The sequence below is a fragment of the Theobroma cacao genome, chromosome 3 (genome assembly GCF_000208745.1).
Source record: "Theobroma cacao cultivar B97-61/B2 chromosome 3, Criollo_cocoa_genome_V2, whole genome shotgun sequence".
Taxonomy (NCBI): domain Eukaryota; kingdom Viridiplantae; phylum Streptophyta; class Magnoliopsida; order Malvales; family Malvaceae; genus Theobroma; species Theobroma cacao.
In genome coordinates this window covers 2,414,749-2,433,110 of record NC_030852.1, presented here as the reverse complement: position 1 = coordinate 2,433,110, position 18,362 = coordinate 2,414,749, and the positions used below count along the sequence as shown (strand labels likewise).

At 33.6% G+C, this 18,362-nt stretch overlaps 3 protein-coding genes across 4 annotated transcripts; 1 reads left to right on the top strand and 2 right to left on the bottom strand.

Moving 5' to 3' along the window:
- LOC18604143 lies at window positions 799-6,884 on the top strand. Of its 2 annotated transcripts, XR_001927239.1 has the most exons (11): window positions 799-1,138; window positions 1,987-2,082; window positions 2,761-2,845; window positions 3,110-3,231; window positions 3,505-3,529; window positions 3,611-3,694; window positions 3,816-3,845; window positions 3,939-4,044; window positions 4,203-4,267; window positions 4,748-4,829; window positions 6,634-6,884. XR_001927239.1 is itself a non-coding variant. In XM_018118232.1 (10 exons), the coding sequence occupies exons 1-9, from the start codon at window positions 1,037-1,039 to the stop codon at window positions 4,264-4,266; spliced, it is 714 nt and encodes a 237-aa protein (XP_017973721.1). In that variant the 5' UTR covers window positions 799-1,036; the 3' UTR covers window position 4,267; window positions 6,634-6,884. The 2 variants fall into 2 exon arrangements, 1 of the variants encoding a protein (XP_017973721.1); XM_018118232.1 differs by lacking the exon at window positions 4,748-4,829.
- LOC18604142 (40S ribosomal protein S7) lies at window positions 7,329-10,017 on the bottom strand. The gene is made up of 6 exons (XM_007036485.2): window positions 9,915-10,017; window positions 8,877-8,960; window positions 8,708-8,781; window positions 8,498-8,621; window positions 7,897-8,079; window positions 7,329-7,682 (listed from the first exon to the last, which is right to left on the bottom strand). The coding sequence occupies exons 2-6, from the start codon at window positions 8,949-8,951 to the stop codon at window positions 7,563-7,565; spliced, it is 576 nt and encodes a 191-aa protein (XP_007036547.1). The 5' UTR covers window positions 8,952-8,960; window positions 9,915-10,017; the 3' UTR covers window positions 7,329-7,562.
- On the bottom strand, window positions 15,591-17,925 carry LOC18604140 (transcription factor MYB108). The gene is made up of 3 exons (XM_007036483.2): window positions 17,204-17,925; window positions 16,955-17,084; window positions 15,591-16,490 (listed from the first exon to the last, which is right to left on the bottom strand). The coding sequence occupies exons 1-3, from the start codon at window positions 17,355-17,357 to the stop codon at window positions 15,839-15,841; spliced, it is 936 nt and encodes a 311-aa protein (XP_007036545.1). The 5' UTR covers window positions 17,358-17,925; the 3' UTR covers window positions 15,591-15,838.

The following is an 18,362-nucleotide window of genomic DNA, read 5'->3' as shown; positions in this document are numbered from 1 at the left end:
ACAGATCAAGAGAGAGATGACCCAAGAAAGCACGAAATCAGCTAATTATTGCACATGCACCATTGCCTTGTATTATTAGCTTTTCATTGCATAAATAATCATTTTTAGTAAAGTTTTTAATTATATAAACGAGATTAAAACATCATCGTATATTTAATTAAATATATTTAAAATTTATATAATATTTTAAAAAGTTATTAAATTATTTAAAATTTTAAATTATTTTTTGTTATTTTTAATTAATTTTTATATTTTTATTTTAAATTAAATATATTTTTATAATTAATTGTGAATCGATTATTATTAGTTAAAATATTATTTGTACTTATTGTTATTAGTCAAAATATTATTTGTTAGTTTATATTTACGTGAATTTAACGTAACGATGAAAAATATACGTGATTATATTTTCATTATTCATTATTACATATCAAAATATCATATTAATATTATATATTATAAAATGACAATTGATATATTAATTAATATTATTAATCAATTATTAATAATAAAAATTTAATTAATTAAAAATAAAAAATTTAATTAAATATAATAAAAATAAAAAATTATTTAATTTTGTGAATATTTTAATTATTTTTAAATATTAAACCAATAAAGTATTTTTATATTTTTTATTATCATATTAAAAATTATTACTTTTTGACATAATAGCTAAAAGCTATAATATTTTTTTTTCTTGCAAGCCACAGCTTAAAAAAATTTTTTTTTTCTCTTTTTAAAGGATATAATAAATTTTGTTGGATAACTTGGGAAAAGAAAATTAATAAAAAAAAAAGAAAGAAAAGAAAACTTTTTGAAAGGCGTTTCTACTTTCTGTTTTCTGCAACATTTGAAAAACAAAAAGCTTGAACAAGACAAAGCAAATTTGGTGCCAACTGGTGACCAACGAACCTCCTTTGAGAAGAGACAGAACAGAACTCTCTCTCTCTCTCTCAAGCAAGAACATTCAACTGAAGATCCAACTTGGAAGCTGTTTGCAGTTGTTGGGTCCTTCTCATTTCTGAGTAACAAAGAGATGATGAAACTGAATCCCAACTGGGAACTCAAAAACTGCTGCAATCATGAACAAGTAGTCTTTCTTGTCACTGTCGCTGTCTGCACTGTCGTTATACTTGCGGTAAATCTCTCTCAGCTTTTCTTCTTCTTCTTCCTCTTCTTCTTACCAAATCTATGCCACTTTTTCTTCTATCTGATAAAAAAAATGCCAATGGGGGTATCTCTCTTTCTTGGGTTATGTTTTGTTGTAGTTAAAAAGTAGGAAAAGTGGGTGATCTGGGTAATTGTTGTTTCTTTTGGAACTGGGGAGGTGAGGGTGCTTGAATTCTTGAGCGTCCAAAAGGTGTTGTTTTTATTCATGAAAGTTTTTGCTTTTATTCACTAAAAGCCGGTTGGTTGTTATTTCTTTTAAAGTAACATTGAATTTTTTTTATGTTCTTTTGTTGAAAGGAAAGCCTACTTCTCGTTGCTCAAGATTGCTGCTCTCTCTGGTAATTAGAGTCAATGTGGGCTTATCAACTAGTTATAGCTGTAGGTTAAAGGGGTGTAAGATTGGATTTCACTTTTGACTTAAAAGGCATTTGGGGAAAATAAATGCTGTCTGTTTGGAAGCTTTGCTGATGCGCAAGAACTACGTATTAATTCTCAAAGAACAACAATTTATTGATTTTAATGTATAAGACCTTTTTCTCAATTTCTGGTCCTACTAATTTAGTGATTTAGGTAAGGAATTGATTAATTTATAATGCTGGCCTTTGCATATCTTTTATTTAGTTAAAATTCAGTCACTTAGAAAGCAGAATTGATACTTTGGTGGTGACTTAATATTATGCTGATTTTTTGTTAGAAGTGTTATTACATGCTATATTGCTATTAATTTCTAGGTATGTTCTACTTTGATGCTTTTTTGTTGTACTGTGTGTGCGATGTTTCTGCTATGTGGTTTAAATCTTTGTTTGATTTTTGTAGCTTTGGAGGACAATACTTCTGAGACCCTTCAAGCTAGTGACTGTATTTCTTCATGAGGCGAGCCATGCTATTGCTTGTAAACTCACATGTGGTCATGTAAGTAATTTTTTTTTTTTGGTGTTCCTGCATGCTATCTTGCGAAATTCGTAATACTTTTGCTGATAAATTTGAGACGAACGCTTGGGTGAGTACTAATGCTCACTTTTTAGGTAGTAATCCTTGTCATTACAAATACATGCTCTCCCAGTAATTAGCGTCTTCCTGTAAATTGTAGTTAGTCATTTTTTGTGCATTGGCTTTATTTTGTACAGTGTTTAGCAAAATTTCCATCCAGTCTTGATGTTTTATTTCTGTTGTTAAGTGGGGAAATTTACTTGCTTATCAACAAGTGAGTTCCATGCTTGTTTTCATGTAATGGTTTGATTTGATAGGACAGGTAATTCTATTTTCGCATCACTTATGTCTCTCCAAATGCAGGGTTAGTAAAATAGTTATGGGTCCTTACACCTGTGAATTACATTGTATAAAGCCTTCACTTAGGATCAATTAATGACAAAATATTAGGTCAGTCAGATCAATTTAAAGTGTAACCAAAATGCTGCCCAAGCAACTTATTTGGCTTACTGCACTGTTTTGCACCTAGTGTGATGATGTGCCCATTGGGGTATCTTGGCAAGGTTAAATTCCAAGTAATGAAGTGCTTGTATGACTGCATAACCTTGAAATGTTCTCTGTTACGTGTAATTCAATTTCTAAGAGGATCTCCATATGCAGGTGGAAGGGATCCAGGTTCATGCAGATGAAGGTGGAACCACACAAACACGTGGCGGCATATACTGGTTAATCTTGCCAGCCGGATGTAACTTCTTTATTCCTTGACTGCTTGCATAAAAAACAGATGCCAGTACATATATACAGACACTTACATAAAAGCAAAATTATCTAAACATCACATTTCAATTACAGCCTTTTCACAATGTGCTTTAGTGAATTGTCTTATTCATCCATGTACTAATATGTTGATTCATGCTGTTCTCCATATAAAATTTAAAACCTTGGATACACTATCAATTGTCCCTTCATGAGATTGACTGCAGTGTTAATATTTGTTGTTGCGCTTCAGATCTTGGGTCATCTTTTTGGGGAATGGTTTTGATACTAGCATCAACAAATCTTCTGACTGCAAGAATTGCTGCAGGATGTTTTGTCGTTGCTCTACTTGTTGTACTCTGTGTAGCTAAAAACGTAAGTATTCATGAACACCTAAAATATCTTTTCTTGTTTTTGATATTTCATGGATAGTTGCTAGATTGCATTTGCAAGGTCATTTGGAATTCAATGAGATACTCTTTTTAGTTAATGACGGAATAGAGTCATTTCATTGCAACTAAAATCAGAACAATTTCAGAAACGATTAGCCTGCTTGTACTTTCAACTACATCAACGTACATTATGTCACACTATTATTATTCTATATATTTGCATGGCTCTTGATTATGTTTTATGTTGCTCTGGCAGTGGACACTAAGGGGACTTTGTATTGGTATGTCTTTAGATACCTTGAATAAATATGGCTGATATAACATCTGAATAATGTTAATCTTTATGTATTTTGAGATGTCAGGATTTGTTCTTTTCCTTGGTGTGGTTTGGGTTCTTCAAGAAACAACAAAGATTCATATACTTCAGTACATTATTTTGTTCATTGGTAAATGCATCTATCTTGTGCCCTTTTTGACCTTTTTTTTTTCTCTGAAATTGGAATATCATGCCCAGTTTTTATATCCCCCCTTTCAAGTGTGATCAGACAATGCTATTCCTTACTGCAGGTGTAATGAACAGCTTGTTTTCAGTCTATGGTATGGTTTTGGAGCAAGAAAAATTGAATCTGGCGACTTACATGTCTGTTTTATAATTACTGATTCTGTAGTCTGTATTTTTTGATGATACAGATATATATGATGACCTCATATCTCGTAGAGTTCACTCTAGTGATGCTGAAAAATTCGCAGAAGTGTGTCCTTGTCCTTGCAATGGCGTTGGCTGGGGTGTTATCTGGTGAGCATATTGAAGTTTATGGCGTAATTATTGTTGAAATTTGAAATACGCAGGAAGATTACTATATTTCCTTGTTTGTTAAGATTTGACAAGCAAGATTCTGTCGAATCTTGTTAGGTTGTCTTGTCTCCTTAATTACAAGGAATTTCTTATGGCAGGGGTTTAATATCATTCTTATTTCTTTGTGGAGCAATGTACCTTGGTCTTGTAATATTGTCTTGAGGTAAACTCTGCTTCCATAGTTAATTGTCTCAGTTACTTCAATTAGCTTTTCATCCTGTTTATGCATGAATTTATAATGGTTTTGCCAATAGATGGCATTCTTTGGGATGACCACAAATGTTACAAAACTTTAAATGGAATTTAGTTTTCAAGGAAATTGAAGAGATTCCATTGAGTACTAAATTAAACTATATCACTTCAAATAATACATGAAGCATATACTGAAGTGGTAAGAATGTCCAGTGAGTTCATTAGAAGTTTCCCATTCTTCTCTCTCTTTCTAACTTCTAAGTATGATTGTGTCGTAACGTACGGGTCCGGGAATCCGATCGCTAAATGTGGATGACTTAAGGAGTCGTCATCAATCTTTTTTAATTTAGGTGCAATTGGTCACTTATTAAATTTGCTCTATTTGACGGAGTTCTAAATCGTTTTTTGATCCGTCTAAAGAACAATAACTGGTCTACGTATTTTTGTTTAGAGTTGGGTTCGGGAGTACGGTTACGCACAGGGAAGGGTTAGCACCCTCATGACGCTCGTTTGACGAACGGTACCATTTAATTGTATGTTATTAAAACCCATTGATTTCATTTTTATGTTTCCTTAATTATTATTTGTTTATTTTATCTTTTATTCTATTAATAAATTAAAAATATTTTGTTTGGTTTTTTGTGTTTGATGTGCACGTGTTGCAATTGTGAAATGCATGGCATAAAATCAAGATAATGCCAAACGAAAACCTTTTATTGAGTGTATTTTTCGAATCTGCTCATTATACTAGTAGGATTTAGGAGTATTCTCTCACATTGGGAAATATCCGAAAAACTCGCCTTCACAAATTTATTAGGTAAATCCTATCATCGGAATAGTCGTTTGCAAGTAAAAATAGTATTTTCATGAATGTAAATCCTAATACGGATAAAAGCTTTTTATTAAAGATATTTTTTCTAACCCTCCCATCGAATTAGTGGGACTCAGAGGTATCTTTTCACATAGGAAATTCTTTAAAGAAACTTGCCTACGCAAACTTTTTGGGAAAGTCTCATCATCGAAGCTTACACTTGTATACAGAATATGTCTACATAACATGACATTTAATAATGCAACAATGGTACGCGATACACTCATAATTTTAATACTTGTTTCTTATCTTTAAAAATTTTACTATTTTTTCTTTATAGGCACATATACCATGAACAAATATTTTATATTTATTTATTTTTATATAACTTTTTATTTCATCGTGTACTTTTACCATGTAAGTACTTACTTATGAACTTCCCTAAAATCATATATTAGAACCAAGTATTTTATTTTATAATTATTATTATTTATGTATATGCACTTTATCCATTTCCTTTTGTATTATTCTTATTGTTATCATATTTGTTGTTATCCTTAATTCCTTATTTTTTTTGTTTGTATATTTTGATTAATTGGTAATTAAGTATACGTAATTTTCATTTATTTAAGACCAAGAACATTGGGATATAAATTAAGACCCTCCTATCGTACTAGTGGGGTCTTAACCAAAGTTCCTAACCGATGATGGGATATTCACACGAGCGTTATAAGGGTGTTAATTTTTCTTTGTGTATAACCATACTCTCGAACTCAATTTTAAACAAAAATATGTAAACCGGTTATTGTTCTTTAGATGGATCAAAAATCGATTTATAACTCCATCAAATAGAGCAAATTTAATAGGTGACTAATCGCACTTAAGTAAAAAAAGATTGGTGATGACTCCCTAAGTCATTCACATCTAGCGATTGAGTTTTCGGACCCGCACGTTACGATAGCTAATATGGAGGTCAAGCTTGCAATTCTTTTTTTTTTTTTTTGGTAACAGTGATTATTTATTTTAATTATTATTTATTATTTTTTCTATTATTAAAAAAAGGGTGTCTACAGACTGAGACGGTGTTTTGTAGTTTAAAATGCTCCATGGTCAATCAAAATGTATCTGATCTCTCGTTCTCTAAGATTACAACTTAACATTATGTATGATATATCAAACTATAATTATACTGCCATCGTGCCAGTGATGTTTTGAACTACTAGCTATGAGCCTCCCGAGCTGAACCGTGCATGGCAATCCCAGTGAGATGTAGTGTGTGTTTCCTCTCTGGTTTGAAGCTTTTCAGCATCGGAGGTTCCACATGTTGGTCAGATTGCATATATTTAAGGATTAGAAGAGTGGTTTTGTGATTTAAAACACCACAGAAACACATTGTAGCTGAGAAAGTAGCAAGTCCAAGTCATTTTGGTCATCCTTGTTGAACACTCAAATATATCTCTTTGATTACAGTTTTAATGTATATATGCTTTCATCAAATGCTGACTTTCTTTCCCGAATCTGTGCAGGAAGCTATGCTTACGGAGAACACCGGAAAATTGGCCTGTTTGCAATCTCATGCACTTCCTGAATAGCATGCCATCTCAGTTTTGGTCAGGAGAAGTTTCTCTAATTCAATTTTTCTTTTTTCTTTTTTTTTTTGCACAGAAAATTCATGCCCAAAAGTGAAGAGACAAGGCCAAATTGATTTATTATTATTATTATTTTTTCAACATTGATAATTTAGTATCAATCAATATACATCATTCAGACCTGAACACTCATAATTCCAAGATTGCCCTGCCTTGTAAAATAAAGGTCTGGAAACCGGTTAACACGCTAACAGGCCAGGATTCAGATCTGTCCTCCAAAGAGGATAAAAAATATCACAAACCAATTAATCCTAGAAGCACAAAGGACTCATCGGCAGGAACCGCTACTGGGTACAGATTAATAATACAGTCTGATACTGTTTCGGTTGTGCGAGGGAAAAACATTGTACGACATCGAGATATAGTCGTTAGCACACAACCTTGCTGACAGGATACAAAACAAAAAATTAAACTGTCACGGGTTATAGTAGTTAATATATTCGATCTTGTGAACCTAATCCTGTTAAATTCTTGGATTCTGGTTAATTCAATGTATTTGCTCCAAAATGAGAAGAGGATAATCCTAAACAAGGTCATAAATCCCCATCATATTACTTCAATAACATGCATGATAAGTAAATCTATGAACCAACAAATAACCTTTAAAACCCATAATCCTACATCATTAAATGCAATACCACATAACACAAAATACGTCATATAAAGGAAATAAATTCATCATCATGACACTTTACTGCTTGCTTAGCAACTCATAAATGTCAAAATTTTAACTACTCCCCACCAAAAGCAGTTTTTGGGGAACAAAAACGGAACAGATGGTGCCACAACACTTAAAAAGGAGTTCTCTATGCCTCTGTGACTGGGTACTCAAACACAACGTCTTTGCCAGCAAGCTTCCGGTAAACTGCAGCAAAGGTCTCAAGTTTATACTCAGTGTTGTTTCGTTCCTTGGGGTCCAAAAAGACCTGCCCATGAGTGCAAGGAATGAATGAACATTAGCCTCCAAAACTATAATATCATCTTTGAAAGATGATAATAATAATGATAAAGAGAACAATTAAACCCCCCCGTATATAAAGTTTCTCACGATAACAATTCTTCCATTCATCACTTAAGACTTTTATCAACATTTAGCAACCTAGTTCTAGTATTACTGATAAGATATTAGCAGTGCCATACCTTCATTATCTTTGATCCATCAATTCTGTATCTAATGCGCTTTCCGACAATCTCTGCAGGTAAGACAATATCCTCTAGCATTGCCTCATGCACAGCAGTCAATGTGCGGGTACGTGGCCTCTGAACAGCAGAACCTTTCTTTGGAGGCCTCAATATCCTTCGGGTGGCAATAAGAATCACATCCTACCAGATATACATGAACTTAGTTAAAACCAACAGATGTGCATATCAGTCAAACCAATTAATAACCATCGTATTAAGTATTAAATAAAAATTTAAGTAGAGCATTAAAGCCAGATCAAGCAAAAGGATTCACCTAAACATTTAAATTTATGTATGATAATACAATAAAAACATGATTAGTTCTCTTTTTCTTGCACAATTGCAATGTATCAGCATCTGGAACAATTCCACTGATGATAGTGTCTCATGCAAAGCATGTTCTTTTTTGTTAAAAGGTATTGCATTTTGTAAATTCTAAGCTAGAAGACATAATTCGAATTTTCATTCAAACTGAAGGACAGTCTTCCCTCTCATATTGTTTCATTATTGAGAAAGAACAAAACTTAAGAAGAATGGAATAGCTAAGTCCTTTCCTCACCTTCCCACTGAACTTCTTCTCAAGTTCCCTCACAAGCTTAACATGAATCTTGCGAAAAGCCTTCCTCAATCTGTATGGGACATGGATAACAACAGCCTTCCGGCTCCCAGAGACATCAATTTGACTGCATGTGAAAGAAGTTGTATCAATCATTTGATAACCAAAAACATGAGACTTTAAAACTAATGCATCCCAATGAATCCTTCATACACTGCTGAATTAATGTAGAGATCTTTGAGTTCACTTTTCAGATCCTGGTTGATATTCTCTAAATCAACGAATGCCTGTTACAAACGTACAAGCACTTGTAATCAAAACCAAACCCTTTCAGATTTCCAGAAACATTTCAAGTGCAACAAACAAACGAGCATTTTAATACCTGGGCAACCGACTCCTCGAATTCTGTTGGTTCGGCATCCTTATCTTTGTGGATCTTCTTCCTTGAAGTATACATCTTCAAGATCTGCATTGCAGGAACAGTAAAAAGTCAAAATGTAATTATCAAATGAGAAAGGTAGAATGTAGCTTACTACAAATCAGATTGAGCTAGCAATTGGATCAAGTATTACTATCCATATACGAATTTGAAAGGCCTTCCTAATTTGACTAAATATTTAAGAAACAAAGATCCAGCTTTTGATTCTATCACTCAATTTATGATGTATAAATCCGTTATATCCAATTTCATGTTTCAATAACAAGTTCAATACTTTACAAAGTTCTCAATAAGGTCAAATTCCATACTGCATCATAAAAAAGCAAAGAAATAAATCTTTCCTTGAAATGCTTTATTGAAGAGATAGAAAAACAAAGTATTTTTCATACATCATTGTCCTAAGGCAATTAGTCTTAATACAGAAAGGGCACAACCTGCCCACTTCTCCAGTACATTACCTGTAACCTGACATAAATCTAATTGATTCGAAGTGATTGTTATTTATTGCTTACAATAACAATTAACAATAGAAAAATTTGCATAATTCAGTGTTTTCCATACATTCTATTGCATGCCAAGTGAATACAAAGCCAAGGCAAATGAGAAAAAAAAATCAAACAAAACCAGCCACGCTACACAGCTTTTATTAGCTAAGAAAGTAAAAAATATTCAAATATATAACATTGAAAGATATAAACCCTAAAACCCACATTGAAAGTCTAGAAACAAATATAAATTATTAAAATGAACATCAGAGTCAGATCATAACAACAGTTCTTTTTGCCTTTCCTACATTTTCTCAGCATATAAACAGAACACAGAGAATTAGAATATCTTGGAACAATAACAGTAATAGAAAGTGAAAGCCCTATCACTCCGTTTCGCTTTACAAAAGAGAAACAAAGAGAAATATCTTCATTCTCTTATTTTTTCCTGCATTTTCTAGGCAACCAAGCAGGTTGCAGAAAATAGAAATGGTACCTGAAACAGAAGCGAAAGATTGAAGAGAGGAGGAACACAGCGTGAGAAGCTCTCCCTTCGATTTGGCGGATCACTAAAAACCCTAGGGTTTCAGTTTAGCAAAGTGGACTTTATATAGCGTAATATTAAAGGCCACGATTTTGCATGTACACGTTGACGGCAATGATTTAGTTTAATGATGACGTTATTTATTTTTAAATCTGGGCCGGGTTTTGGATTATCTGGTTCGAATAGGCTTACCTTCTGAACTTAAAGTCATTTTGGGCTTCTTGTGGCCCATTTGGACTCCGTTCATGTTCTACCATAAATGCAATGGGCCACTTGGGCGATTATTTGTTTATCACCTATGGAAGGCTATTATTACTCGAGTATTGAGGTTTTTCTTTTTGAAAAAAAAAGAATTCAAATCCATTTTTTGAATAAAATATACATATTCGGAATCAAGCCTCGAGCTATATTCCTTACTATTAACCGTAACTATTATCAATTAAATTTAAGATATTTTAAACATATAAATATAATAAAAACTATCTTATCTTCATCAATTGATTTTAAATTAATTGTTCTATTCATTGCCTCTTCTGTAATAAATTTGTTATCTCATAGCAAGGATAGATTGAAGGTGACGGCGAGAGGTGGCAATCGTCACCTCTCAATTTTATGTTATGATTTTATTTTATTTTAAAAGTAATTAATTTATATTTCAAATTAAATTATTGACTTGATTTAAAATTGTATATGATTACGCTTTAATCATTTTTTATGTAAAATTTTAAATTCTTCACTGCATGATAGCTCTATTATCCTTATACATTAAAGGAAAGTAATTTTAGCAGCAATTTTAATAGTAAAACCATCTGTTGTGAATCTTTCAAGTAAAGCCTTAAAAGTTGCAATTAGCATCTTTGAGTCGACATCTAAGCTGCTGTTATGCTATGTACAAGACACACACCTAAGCTCCCATTTCAACCAAATCAGGACATGCAATGAAGGGATAAATCCAAGAGAAATCAAGGAATTAGAGATGCAATCAGCTCAAGGAAATCAGATGAATTAAGGAATATTTTAACCTTTGATTACATTGATTCTATTGTGTATGTAACTTCCCAAATACATTGCCATCTTGAAAATTATAAATATCGAAATCTTTTCTTTTTCACCCTAAGCCAGTCAAATGAAGCATAAAACAAGTTTATTCTTTTCTCAAACACCGTTTGCCTTTGGAGCTTAATTACCTTCTTGCTAATGGCTCGTCCTGAGACGCGTACAACTGTTAATAGTAAGGAGAGTACAATGGTTAATTAATTCAGCAGTAAATTATTCTACTGCTAACCCAGGACAGCTTGAAAATGTGAAGACTTATCTTCGGTTGTTGGTCATTGATTCCAAAACCCTCCATTATTAGCTGGTTTTCCCTTCCCTTCTAGCCTTTTACGTGTAACTTCATTTTCGGAGGTGGCCCTCCTGCTTGGAACCGCTACTAGCTAGGTTCATACTTCTCAGATCACCCAACAACATGAAAAAGGCTGTAGCCACCTTGTCATGGCCCTTTCTACTCCTTCTAATTCTATTCATTCATCATGTCGTAAGTGTCAACTTTGTTACTGTATAGATATTTATTTAAAGTATTTATCTCGTTTCAGTTTCCGTCAATCAATCTAATCAAGAATTATAATAGTATATTTCATATAAGAAATCAATTAATAAACGGAACAACTGAATCATTGAAAAACTGTAACACTTAATATAGGTGAATTTAAATATTTGAAAAACCATAACATTTGACATGAACCGGCATGCCAAAGTCCTCAGGGCTAGAAGTCATGCACAAACTATACCCTACGACCTACGAGTGCGTACGAGTTGGCCACGTCCAAATACCAAACATTTCATTTACCTGTTGCTTTCAAGGGTCATATACGTATTCAAAGATTGATGCAAGCAAAGTCCCCGAGATGGAATCATCGGAGCTGAAGTGAAAGGAGGTCAGTTTCAACACTGAGTTGCAAAACGAGCCCCTTTGAAGGGTAATTTTTTATGATGGCCCCTATGGACCCGCCATGAGATCTCGAGATCAGCCGTCGTGATCAGGCGTGGAGCTAGGGAATGGCCCTAGCTCTGGGAAAAGACGCCGAAAGGAAAGAGAGTTCGGTATCTCCACGCATCTACTTGACTGTGACTGAACAGAACCAAAGATGATTTGAGAAAGGGGTGATGGATCAGCTCCAGGCTGAAACTGGGCGAGGAAAACTTGCTAAGACTTCCAAAGTTCCACATAAACTACACGTGTCGCCACGCTCATATCTACGCTGCTGGGTTTCAGCTGTCTTACAATGTGTATAATAACTTCATTTTTGTCTCCTAATGTAATAAATAATAATTTTAAATCAAATAAACCTATATATAATTAATAATTGATTAACTATCATTAATCAAAATGATATATCTATCATTTAATTTTATGCTTATATGGTATTAACTTGAAAAATGAAACTATTGCATGACTGCACTATATATCATGCTACATTATGATTAAAATCGTTAATCAACTGTTGATTATAAAAATTTATTTAATAAAAAAAATACAAGTGTTCGATTAAACGTAATAAAAAAAATTTATTTGAATTTTTCAAAATATTTTATGAATTTTTTGAGGTATTATGTCAATTTTATAAATATAAGATTGTTGATTATTTTAGTTTTTTTTTTTTAATTTGTGAACTTTTTAGGAATCTTTATCTATAGAAGTTGTATTTCATTTTTCAAAAAAAATAACTTCAAATTTGAAGTGTCATGATTGTTAAGTTTCTGTAAAGATATAGTGAATTATTAGTCATGCAGCACGTTTTGCAGACAATTGGAGCACGGATTTCTACTTTCAAATTCACGACAATGCTATTGCTGGCTCCACCCTTTTGTTGGGTCTGCCCCTGGAAATAGCATTTCTTTGTCAAAGGCTTCACATCTTATTAATCACAATTATTGCATGTTATAAGTGTTGCCAAATGCAAACCCATCATTATTTTATTATTTCAGAATTAATTTCGATTTATTTCTCTGAATCATATTCGATTTAATATTGTTTTGAGTTTCAAATGTACTGCCAATTAGATTGCATAGGCATTAACTTCGTGTCCTAACAAATTGGTAAAGCAAAGAGGGAATAGATGGATTTTCAACCCCAAACCTCCTCATGTCCTGCTTGTGTCTCACATGTTGGAAAGCAGCTTTAATCTCCAACCATTTGAAATGATGCACATGGAACATGCATCTTTGCCAAATCAAACCAGAATATAAGAACAAGGACATGCCACGGCTCAAGCCTTTGGGTTTTACTTGGTGTGCTACAGCTACATCTGACTTCCACTCCCACCACATATCTAAACTTGTCCTTGCTATCATTTATCAAAGCTTGTTTTAGCCATGGATTTCTTTGACCAATATCTCAATTAACATTAAGAAGAAATTTTCATCAAAATTAAATACTAGCTCCAGTCGACAAGAAATAACATATACTACAAGACTAATCTCATTCATATAGTCTAACCCTATCGAACTAATAATATTATGTTATAACTCTAATTAGATAACTCATACAATTATCTTAATAACATACTTAATCATTAGATTAAAGGCTGCAATTAATGTTTAAGCTTTTGTTTAATAGATGTCAACAAGATTACATGCGAAAGTACTACTTGCAGGGTTCTTCTTATAGCTTATATTCCACTTAAAGGACATTTGAACAAGCCAATCAATGCTTTCTAACCTAAGAATATATTCTCCGTATCAGAAGCTACCTCAAGTGGAACAGTAGAATACATTGGAAAGAAAATTTTTTCTTTGAACTTGGTTGGAGAGGGAGTTCCATTTTGTTGATAAAAGAGTGACCTGACGACAAGTCATCTACTAATATCAGTCTTTTCCAGTGGTCACGACCCATGTCAGAAGCGCACTTTAGGGCTATCATTTTTCCAAGGCTTCCTTTGTTTCTGCAAGAGATGTGGAATGTTGCATGAATATCATTTATGAGAGGGAAGAAGAATTTGCCAATTTCCCATCATGGATCGGTGGCACCAAATGCGAATTTGCTTTGCTATATCTTCCCTCTGGTCAAGATTAGTTAACCGACTAAATTCCTTGGTTGATTTTGCGAATAAAAAATGGGGCATGTGATGATAAGACTACATGCAAACCTCTTAAATGGGCTGTTTGACTTATCTAAATATGGCAGCAAACAAGGCTTAAAGATAAGGTGGAATAATGGTATCATCCAGATAAATATGACCTAGCTAGCTTCATTCATACGCACTAACACCTGGAATTCCTTTTCCATGTTCCCAGTCTGTAAAGGGCTGAAATTTACTATCAAGGTTCCATTTTGATGGAGATCTCCTTCTACATTTCAAGTTTTAATAGACTATTCATTGCTATTTATATGTACGAGATTCAATCATTAATTAATCGTAAATTTTAAAAAAATTATGTATGATATAAGTATATTGAAAAATAATGTATCAGAAAAGATTAGTGAAAAGTAATTAAGAAATATTTATATTTGAATGGAAGGATGAAAAAATGAATAGTGTAAGATAAAAATAATATCTGTATATGTTAAAAAGATTATATCTCAATTGCAAGGAAGAGATTTTGGAACTTCTAAATTTTAAGTGTCATCATTTGTATGTTTTGGTTGGTTTTTGATTTTTTTTATATTAAAAGTTATTCAATGTGATTATAATTTGTATGAGGATGATTATCGCATTATTTTTTATTAATTAATTACATAAAAATAATCATTGCAAGCTCTTGATAAAAATTTCTCGTTAATGAATAAGTAATTACCTTGACGTGAATATTTTGATATTCTGAATAAAATTATTTTTTTTTTTTAAAAAAAAGATCATGTGTTATATATATATATATGGGTTGATGGTAAAGAAGTGGCTTTAAATAAAGAAGAAGGGGAGAGAGAGAGAGATGAATTTTCAACTAGGGAAGCTACCTTTCTTATCATCAGCTGGAGAATGATGACAAAGTATTTCCCCGATTTATCAAACACATATAGCTGCAGAACTCATCTTTTGAAGGTTTCAAACTTTGGTGGGTCAGCCAATTAGAGCCCATATTTCCCCAAAGAAATTCTTGTTTCCTAGAATTGGCTCAAGCCAGTTGGTAGGAATCTGTGGGATAAATTGAATTAAAAATTTTAAAGCTCCAAAAAGGAATGCAGTGTGGCTTTCCAAAATCAAACATCAAATTAAATAAATAATCTGCCACTCTCTCTTTCCTGGAAATTTAAATCCATTTGACCTTTGATGACCCAATGGTTCATTTTCTCACCATCCAACCACATTTTTTAAATTATAAGAGAAAATCAAAATATTATATTCCCATCAGTGGTGAATTATTTGTGTAAAGATTTTTGGGCAAATGTCAACTTTGGCATTGAGCTTTTGTCAATTTTCAATTTTGCCACTCATATTTAACTTTTGTGTTGATTAATTAAAAATAAAATTTGTAGAGTAAAAAAATCAATTACTCTATATATTCTTAAAATTTTGTACTATTTTTACGGTTGAAAGAGGATATTAATTGGAATATTCTCAACAAGTATTAGTCAGAAATTTCATCTTTCTGACGTGCTGGTGATGTGCATATGCACAATTGGCTCAATGAATCGCATTCAAATCCTTCTTTTTTCAAATATATCTATATATAGACATAAATTAATTAGTTTATGCTCACAACTTGAGAAACTTTGAATCCACAGTTGCTGTAACTTATGGACAAAACCTTAAAATAGAAAAAAATAATAATATGGGATCTTATGAGACAATTAAACTCAGGAAATCAACCTGTCAAAAGCCAATGAATGAACTATTGGTGAACTGTCATAAACAAAAACCAGACAGGGTTCCCCTTCAATTCAAGTTCCTAAGTTCCCACAGTTCCCCCATGCTCCATAGGTCATCTGCAAAACCATTGCTAAACCAGTTGTTTTCTGGCATGTGGCAATCGCCAACCGGGTTCGCAAAATCCCCAGGCGCTGATGTGGATGCCAGGTTGATGGCTTCCATGTCATAGTAGCAATCCTTTGCAAGTGTGTTGTTGTAGTCATTGTTACCAATGATGCGAAAAGGACTTGTTTGGTATTCTGCAAATTGAGATATTTGTGAGATATTATTCATGGATTCTGAAGAAGAAACACACGAACTTGCACAGTGCTCTGAGTCTGAATTCTGCTCCTGATGATCCAAATTCTGTACTGCTTCACTTAGGTTACCAGGCCCCTGCCCTGGTACTTGTTGCAGCGTCATTAATGCTTGATGCTGAGAAGCTTGGTCTAGAGATTGAGGAACTGTTGAGTTTTCGGATGCCATGGATGAAAAAGAGGATGACCCTTCCATCTTTTGAAGCAATCTTGGTATCCAATAACATCGAATAACGTTTTGAAATGCTGTGCTATTCGCATCGACCTTAAGATGGCGCGCCTGTTTCTGCACACGGGTTCTCCAGTAATTCTTGATCTCATTGTCCGTTCTTCCTGGTAAATGTTGTGCGATCTTGGACCACCTAGAAATCACAAAAATAAAACCATGTCATGTTCGATCAAATAAAGACTCTGTCTCAATATAAACTATGACGATATAAGTACTATGCTTCACAGAATCTGCTAGGCCTTGACAGGCAGGCTTAAGCTTTATGAAGGAAAGGAAGGGAGGTAAATGCTTCCAAGACCAAAACATTCTGTGGCAAGGAACTTGCGAGTACTGGAACCTTGGGAGAGATAAGAATCGCGTAATGTCATTGCATAGTTCTTAAAAAACAATAATGAAAGGATTGCAGATTGAAAATATTCAACAATTTTTTAATGCTTCTGTTGCTATTGTTTTGTCACCTCTAGGCTGCTCTGTGTCTCTATCCAAAATTGCCTAGTCTACTTTATGTCATGTTGATAAGCTCTCTCAGAAAGCGAAATAAAAGTTGTAAAAACCCAAAAAAAAAAAAACAAAAGAAGAAGAAGAAGAAGAGATTACCTGTTACCCCACTTCGAATGGAGGTCAAGGATTAAAAACTGCTCTTGTGGAGTAAGGTTTCCACGTTTAACATCTGGTTTCAGATAATTTAGCCATCTCAGCCTGCAACTCTTGCCAGTTCTCCTTAGGCCTAAGCCACAAAGGAAAACAACAATTTATTAACACATAATAGATTTTCCGCAGGATTTTGTAGTTATCAGCTATCAGATAGTGTTGATTGGTGACTACTGGACTACTGGTTAAAGTTACCTGCACGTTTTGCAAGCGAATTCCATCGGCCTTCGCCATGGCGAGCAATATAATGAATGAGGAGAGAGTCCTCCTCCAGAGTCCAAGGCCCTCTTCTGAGCTGCTCAGCATCATCTTCACTAGAACTTGTACTACTTTTCCTTAAGGATGACATGCCTCTATCTGACTAAAGACCCGGAAACTTTGAGTCTTGAACCTCAAGTGAATTTATAACTCACAGCCAAGGCCAAGATTTATATACTACTAACTTCAAAACCTCACCAAATTTACTGTACTTAACTAACAACTTTCAAAATAAGTAGCTGCATAAGTAAACATCAAATGGAGTATCCTCGGATAAGTCCCTGACTCCAATTTAAGACAGAAAACTTTGGGATTTACCTTATGTATAGGAACAGAAACTAATCGACATAAAAAGTAGGATGCCCTTAGCTTGAATTCCTGGTCAAAGAAAAGACCCCAATGCATTGATCTTTCTTGCCATCTGACCAACTCATCCCATTTCTTTTAGCCATCATAAAAGAGAACAAATTTAAATTGCTAGGAGGAGAAAACAGTTGACAGATCCTATTATGCATACACAGTTGACAAATGGCCAATTTTCTCCCCTTTTTATAAACCGAAAAAACTAGAGGGAAAAGAATAGGTTTACTCGTTGAAAATGAAATTAATTGGTGTTATGGGAAATGGGTTTGATTCAGTCCCTAGCATCCATCGTCTGTTTTTTTTGCTCTAGATGCTTCAAATATGCTCAGCATGAAACGTGCTTGACTGACCAAAGTATTTCTTCTAACCGTCATAGAGAAAAACGTGGGTAAATTGGTGTTTGCCAACGGAGCCTATTCCATTACAAGGAAGCCAAAAGCATGACACTCTCTTTCTTTTCCTGTTTGTCAGACTTTGCGACAACAGTGATATTTCCTATGTGGTTCCTGTTTTTCTATGTTCCAGATAAAGACATCCTAAAAGTTGCGTGCAATTTCGTTGTGGAAAAGTCTGCTAAATTTCTTTTTGTCAGTGCAGCTAATTTTGACTATAAAGTCTACTGCTCCTCCCCATCTTATGTGCCGCTGTATCTTCTTCCCTGCTCTGCACCAATCAGGATGTGGATTGGATTTGGATTGGTTAACTCTTTCTAAGTAAGGTGTATTGACAGATC